The following is an 8,086-nucleotide window of genomic DNA, read 5'->3' as shown; positions in this document are numbered from 1 at the left end:
AAAAAAATACCAAGAGGTGGAAGGAAGGATTAGGGATGGGAGGCGAAAGACAGTAAGTAAGAATTAAGATATATTATATTCATATACCAACTCTCCATGATAACTATAATCATTATGTACTGAAAACATAAAAATTTTTAAAATTTAAAAAACAAAATTCCATTATTTTAACCAATATAAATATATAGAATTGTACGGGAACTTTATTTCTCTACTGTAAATGATCTAAGTAATGTAAATGATGAAATCATTATTAATTTATTTCTTGAAACATGGATTTACTTTCTTTTCAATGATACACATTTATAAAAGTTTCTTAATTTTAGAAATTAATTACTAACATTTTTTGGGAGAAATCGCTAAAAATTTTTAAGTGTCAGAAAACTAAAGAAATGCTTTTCTGTTACTCATTAAAGCAGAAAAAAATTTCATTTATCACAAGTAGGATCCAGATATACCTGTACTTTAAATTTTCCTAAACAAGTATTTTGCAGGGCAGGGTGGAACATGTCTATAATACAAGGACTCTGGGAAGTTAATGTAAGGGGATCAAAGTTTGAACTAGCCTAAGCAATTTAGTGTTTAGTGCAGCATTGTCTCCAAACAAAAAAATAAAAAAAGTTGAGGATATAGCAGAGTATAAATGTCCTAAATTCAATCCCAGTACTGTCCCACCCAGCTCCTCCCTGAAGTGTTTTTAGCATTACCTGTCTAACTGTATAGATAGCCTAAGAACTAAATTAAGTCATAATGATGATTTTAAACTACTCACCAGATTCATGAGTTTCAGACCTTCTAGAAGCTTACAATTTTTATTTTTTAACCTATGTGCTTCATCAATAATCACACATCGCCAATCAATTGCATTAAGCTCTCCACAGCCTCCAAGAATCATTTCAAAAGTGGTGATGATAGCTTGGAATCTGTAAGCTCCTCGAATGATGCGTCCCTAGTAATGATCAAACGCAAGAATGTGGTATAATACCTTAATTGCATGTTCCATTCCTGTCAAACAACATAAAAACATATCTAATGACATAGCAAGTGGTTTGCTATAAACCACTTTCTACTGAAAGTTTTACATATGCAAGCACAGATAGTTCCTTAAAAGGAGTTTCAACATTAAAACTGTATTAGAATGCTGTTTTCAAATACACTGTCAAAAGAAATTCATATTCGTATCATTTAAAATTAATTAGATGGGTGTAGTGGTGCATGCCTTAATGTCAGCACTATGAAGGCTGAGGCAAGAGGATCACAAGTTTGAGACCAGCCTGGGCTACACAGTGAGTTCCAGATCAGCTTGGACTGTATAGCAAGACCCTACCAGAAACAAATAACAACAATGAAAACATATCCAAAAGTGTTCTCTGGTAAAATGTTTTTAAGAAAAATTTAAATTAACTTAAAATTTAAAAACTCTATTAGTTTTAGGGTCAAATAAGTAATGAATATTAAAGTTGGCCATCCAAATGATTTAGTAAGCAAATATTTAGTGTTTATGTGCCAATCTCTGTTCTACTTGCTGAAGATACATCAGTTAAACAATTATTCAAATGGAACTTATATTCCGATTATCTTAATATGCAGGACATGGCCAGTAAGAAACTAATTCCTTAAAAAAACTTAGCAGTAAGAGCTGTGGAATACAATTTTAAAAGGATACAGAATAGAAACTACAGAGTCAATGGCAACCACTGCAATTTTACATAGAGTGGTTAGGACAGCACTGCTGAGAAGTGACACGGGAGCCAAACTCTGAATATGAGGGAAGAAACCAAGTCAGCATCTAGGTATGTGGAAGAGAAAGCATTCTCGGTAAAAGCATCAAGTGTGAAGGTCCTACCGTGGGAATATCTTCGTTAATACTCATATAACATCTAGGAAGGAGGACTGAATTGGGGTGGTAGTGAGGTGAACAGCATAGGTGTTAAAGAACTATGATGAAGACTTTGGCTTTTACTCTGAGCAACAAACTACTGAACAGACTTGAGGGAAGATATTTTATGAAGAGTTCTCTGGCTGCACTGGTGAAAACAGTCTAAAGAGGCCAAGATTATAGAGATAAGTTAAAAAGTTGTTACAGTAATCTATCTTTGGAGGTCATCAGAGTGGGTGATTTAGGGTACACTGTACTTTCACGGTGGGATCCACAGAATTTCCTAAGTGATAAGTATGGAGTAAAATAAAGAGAAGGCTGATATTTGACAATAAAAATTTTAGCTTTAGTGCTGCTGTTTGCTAACACAAAGAAGTTCATGATTTTGGTTCTATACATGCAAATGTGAGATGTCGAAGTGGAGTTGTTTGTGAAGCATTTAGATATCAATCTGAAATTTAGCTAAGAATTTAGAGTTGGCATACAGATTTGGGAGAATTACCAGTACAGTTGTAATTTAAAGTTTTGCATACGAATGAAACCTTTGAGAGAATGAGTACAGACATACAACACTGAGACCTGGGTCATACAAAGTCTAGATCAGGAAGATGACAAGGAATTGGTAAAGGTAGTTTGAGAAGAAATAAGTGGTGATGTAAGATATCATGAAGTTCAAGATCTTAAGTAGACTGGGCTCCTGAGTCTCACTCATTTTGGTGTACTAATCTCAGCTTTGCTCTGTGGTTTTAGGGTAATGTACATAATACATCAATACCTCATATATTAAATGGGAAAAATGTATCTATTTTACAAGGACATCATTACAAACATTAAGTGAAACAATATAAGAAACTGTTAGCATAATATTTAACAAATATTAGTGGTCATTAGTAGGGGCCAGGGATATAGCCCAGTGGCATAAGTGCCTGCCTGGCAAACGCAAGGTCCTAAGTTTGATTCCCAGTACCAAAAAATATAATGGTCATTAGTCTTACATTATTACAACCTGTCTCAGAACAACAATTGGGGAAATTTTAGCACAGTAATTAATATTATGTTGATTTTAATCTGTTTGATAACTAGAAAACAGAAGAAAATATTCAATCAACATACATTAAAGTACATTTGCAAGACTTAACTCTGTTATTTTTATTTATCTTATTAAATGAAATACCAGCTTTTGAAATTTATATCTTCAGTTTTAACATACTAGAATCTGTAACATCTGTCATAAAAACATAACATTTCACATACTAATTCAGTTCACTATACATTAAAAATTCAAGTTTTTGGTAACCATATTTATGCTAAAATCATGACATATATATTAAAATGGTAAGTTTGTTGAAAGTCTCCTAAAGTTTTGAGATTTTTGTTGCACTTTCTATAAACACATAGGTCACAAAACTCATTTTAATAACATATAACTTTAAAATTCTACAAGTACATGATAATAAATAATAAAACACTAAAGGGAATCAAACTGAGATAACAGATTCCAAAACACCAAAGGTGGTAGTTTTCAACAGAACAGATGAATAATAAAGTCAAAATCTAGTTAATGAAAAAGAGAATCTACATTCTCACTTCAATAAGCCATTTAGGCCCATGGTATTAGTCATTGAAGATTTAAACATAAAAGTAGAAAAAGAAAAAGTAAGGGACTGGGGATTTAGCTCAGCGGCAAAGCGCCTGCCTGGCAAGTGCAAGGTCGTGAGTTCGGTTCCCGGTACCAGAGAAAAACCAAAAAAAAAAAAAAAAAAAAAGAAAAAGTAGAGGATGACAGATTGTGTATTTTTAAACAATTAGTAATTATTAGTAGTTACTATATTTGTATAAATCAACATACTGCATTACAGAGAAATACAGCATTAAACTGAATTTTGTCGTTGCTTTTTTAAGCTACATTTTATTATAAGATAAATATGATGAAAGTACTCAACCTAAGGCCTAAGTATGTAATTAAAATAGATCCTAAACTTGAAAATAATTGGTATGTAGTGCTTAATTTTTAGTTCTCATCCATTAAGCAAAATTATTAGCAACACACCTGTGAATCCCTGAAGTACATCTCATATTGCTGTATCATCTGTCTGCTAATCAGGCTCCCATGATAAACCACAACGTTAATATCAGTCCACGTACGAAATTCTCTCTCCCAGTTTGCAATGGTAGAAAGTGGTGCAATAATCAGGAAAGGTCCTCTTATACCAGTCAGAAGGATTTCGTAGAGGAATGTAATTGATTGAATAGTTTTGCCCAGACCCATTTCATCTGCTAAAATGCAGTTTCGTCTGAAATAAACAAATATATCATCCATGTGTAGATTGGGATTATTTTTTAATATGTTTTTAAAAATAAAATACAATAAATCAAGATCAAATAAAAATACTTGAATTAATAAAAACATAAAAGTTACTGAAGTACAGAGTAAACTCAAGATTACAATATTATTATAATCCTGCAAAGGGAAAACTAAAGAATTTTGTAGCTTCAAAATAAAGATAATACCCATAAAGTGTTTGACTTTTTAAAAGAATGAAAAGGCAAGAGCAAGGCAAATATTTATTCAGGAAGCAGTTATTAAATACCTTCTATTATCTCAGGACAGTATGAGAAGATGGGATACAAAAGAAATAGAACATGTTCTCTGCCTTCCAGGGACTTGTATCTATTAGAGAAGCAGACATGCAAATACATAAATAGTCATGCAAAGTGCTACTCTAGAAGCACAAATATAGCACTGGTTTTCAACCATAGCTGTGCATTAGAAGAGTATAAAGCTTGAAAAAACACAGATACCCAAGGCGCTCCCTTATACGTTCTCATTAAATGTTTTTAGAGTAGAATCAAATTAAATATAATTCTAAAATAAGCTCCATAGATGACTGATATATTGGTCAGTGAAGATTTAACAGAGTAAAGTTTATTACGGAAGCACAGAGGAAAAAACAACAAACTGTGGACAGAAAAGATGAGAGAACCTTTGCAGAGAGGGGGTCAATTATGAGTAGGATCTTACCAAAAGGCAAAGCAATTGAGCAGAAGTATTAAAATCATGACCAACTGGGAGACCAGAAGTTACTTAATATAGTTAACAGGGACAAATAAAGAAAGGAAAAGTCAGTGAGGTAAGTAAGGGTCATAAATACATTAGGCATCGTTCTTTTCTGAAATGGAAGTTACTGGAAATCTTAAAAGAAAGCCAATACAGTTAGGTTTGTATTAGAAGCTTTATTTTGGTACTAGTATGGATAGCACAGAGTGACGTGACCAGAAGTTGGGGTGATAACTGGGAAAAGTATTGCTGTAGAGAAGAAAGTGTGGGCATATGTACTGAGGGAAAAGAATGAGTTAGATGTATGGAGTATAAGATCACTGCCAGATTTCAGCTTGAGGAACTAAATGAATTGTGTTCTTATTAATCAAGATGGAAAATATTGAGGACGAGTATTTGATATGTAAGAAACAGCAGATAAGATTAATTATGAACCTGCTGTGTTTAAAGAATTGTTAAGTTGGACCTTCAAGTAGCAAGATGTAAACAGAAATATGGGCCCAACGTTTAACGCCTAACATTACTGGTTAAAGTCAGGCTGGGGTGTAGCTCAGTTATAAAGTGCTTGCCTACTACGTGCAAGACCCAGGGTTCAATCCCCAGCATGGGGTGGGGGTGGGGCCTGGAGAGGGACACGAATGTAGGTGCAGGTAAGGGTTCTGGGTGAAGTCATGAAGGTAGAGTGTAGAATATGGCTGTGGAGAAACAAACGTGATATGAGAAAAGAACTAAAGAATATGGGGGGAAAATATCTCAGTGAGAGAAAAAGGAACCAGCAATTTACAGTCACTGAGGTAATGGAGAGATAGACCGTCACAGTGTGGAAGCTACCGGAGTTAGAACAGGGGGAGAGTCTAAAGGAGAAGTGGAAACTTCTTTGCAGTGAAGAAGAGAGTAAATTAAGGCTGAAGACAGTCCCATGAATTGGCAAATTAAGAGTTTTAGACAACAGAAACGAAATCCAGGCCATAACAAGCTAAAAAGAGAACTGGAGATGAGGAAAGCGGGAGAGTAACTCTAGGTTACTCTATCTAGAGATTTTCCTAGGAATTTACCAAGAGACCTGAAAGTAGCTAGAAGGAAAAGGAGAATCAAGAAGAGGTTTATCATCTTTTCTAGACAGGTAAACCCCGAATTTGTTCACAGACTGAAGAGATGGCAATAGTCTTCAGTGATAGCTTGAAGACCTAAAATCAGGATAACTGATGGAAGTTAAGTTCTAAAAAGACCAGAGATTTCACGTCAAGAGTTGAAGTGGCATGATTAATCTTTGTCCCGGAAGGCTTTTCAAACTTCTGATACATAAAATTACAGATAAGAATGACCATGGATGGAGATTTCCATTAGCCTTAAATATAAGGTCAGGCAAGAATTATGAAGAATTTGAAACCTCTTTTCCCTGGGTTCTCTATGATGCAGTTATATACAAAGAATGAAGGGTTAGGATTATGGTAAAAAGCAGTCAAAGAAAGCAGTAGTTGTTTAAAACAGGAATTTAGGAAATGGGGCAGAGAACTGATGAGGGAAGATAAGTTTAAAAAGTTAACCATTTTATCTGGATGAGTCTCTTGGAAAAAAAAGATAATAATAAAAAACAGGGAGGGAGCACTATATGGGTTGAAGGTGATTCTCACACTATCCGATTCACCATTAGTAAAAGTAACAACTCAGAAGAATCATGTAAACATTAAAAACACAGAGGAATGATTATTACCATGGATGCATTACTATAGCTCTTTCTTAAGTTTAGTACTTTTTGCTGCTTCTGTAATTATATTTCATATCATTAAAGAACATGAGATTTTTTTCCATAAAGCATTTTGAACAATTTGAAAATAATAGCAAAAGAATAACTCATTACTACATTCCCTTTTAAAAATTCTATTTCTTAATTGCTGACTTACTTCATTAATACATGAAATAATAGACACATGTAATTCCTGTAAGAGCAACATGCTCAGAGTGAATTAACTAGAATCAATTACTGACAGAGTAGTATAAATTACTGACAAAGTATAAGTTGAAAAACATTCTGTAAAAGACATTTTAAGACTGTAGGAAAGTTATTTCAAAATTTTTTTTCCAATTTAATCATTAATCAATATACTTTTTTTTTTTTGGTTTTTTTTGAGACAGGTCTCGCTATGCAGTTCAGGCTGGCCTTGAGCTCACTTTGTAGCCCAGGCTGGTCTCAAACTCGCAACGATCCTCCTGCCTCAGCCTCCCAAGTGTGTGCACCACTACACCCAGCAGCCTAATCAATATACCTTTGGTCAACACACATTTAAAGGAAGACAGTATAGTCTATATCCTGAATTGTAATTTACATATTTTTCTCAGGTAACTTCTATTAAAATCATGAACACTTCATGCTGACAGTAATGTAACAACATCAGTATCTATTTTACTTAACATATTTAGGCCTATATACAAAAAAAGAATAACATACTCATTTATTTTTCTGTTAAAATACACCACATACCTGTTGTACCAATTGAATAAGAGCCAGTTGAGTCCTTCCAGTTGATATTCCCTGAGTTGGTTGCCATTTTTATATTCCCTGGATTGATCAATTTTCTTCCAAATATTAGAGGGAGGACGGTCCTTTGAAGTTTAAAAAAAAACAAAAAACAATGAATGATGTATATATCACGTTTAAATCTTGCACAATTTATTATAGAAAGCACTGCCTTTAAAATAATCATAGATGCCTAACGGTACAGTGTTATAGTGAAATTTTACTTAACATTTAAAAATCAAAATAATTATACTCAGATTCTTCTGGAGAGAGGAAGAGGAAGGCTTACTTTCTAGTTCATTCTATGAGGCCTTGATATAATAATTTGACAAAGAACAGGTATTATATACACATGCTTGTGCCACTGAGCGATATTCCTGGCCCAGAAAAGACATTATAAAAGAAACCTCCACTTCACTATCCCTCAAACAAAGAGGTATAGAAATTCTTAACAGAATTTTTATCAAATGGAATCTAACAAAATATAAAGAAGGCAATACACCATGAATAAGTAATGTTTCACCAAAGTAAAAGGTGGGTTAAAATTGAAAATTAATGTTAAATAACAAATTTAAAAACACAAATATCATCTCAGCAGATGTGGAAAATGTATTTGAAAAATTCACCATTT

The 8,086-nt window shown here is 33.5% G+C and overlaps 1 protein-coding gene across 10 annotated transcripts in view; it reads right to left on the bottom strand.

The window, feature by feature from the left end:
* Chd9 (chromodomain helicase DNA binding protein 9) overlaps nt 1–8,086 on the bottom strand; it is a 260,391-nt gene that overhangs the window by 76,374 nt on the left and 175,931 nt on the right. For all 10 annotated transcript variants that reach the window (XM_005388286.2, XM_013516197.1, XM_013516196.1 and 7 more), the window contains 3 exons: nt 7,420–7,541; nt 3,930–4,173; nt 773–949 (listed from right to left, as the gene is read on the bottom strand). In XM_005388286.2, coding sequence (XP_005388343.1) covers nt 773–949; nt 3,930–4,173; nt 7,420–7,541 — 543 coding nt within the window. The remainder of the gene's footprint in view (nt 1–772; nt 950–3,929; nt 4,174–7,419; nt 7,542–8,086) is intronic.

The sequence above is a fragment of the Chinchilla lanigera genome, unplaced genomic scaffold, assembly GCF_000276665.1.
Source record: "Chinchilla lanigera isolate Chin_1 unplaced genomic scaffold, ChiLan1.0 scaffold00032, whole genome shotgun sequence".
Classification (NCBI taxonomy): Eukaryota; Metazoa; Chordata; class Mammalia; order Rodentia; family Chinchillidae; genus Chinchilla; species Chinchilla lanigera.
The sequence above is the reverse complement of the archived record's forward strand: the minus strand, read 5'-3'. Positions and strand labels throughout refer to the sequence as shown.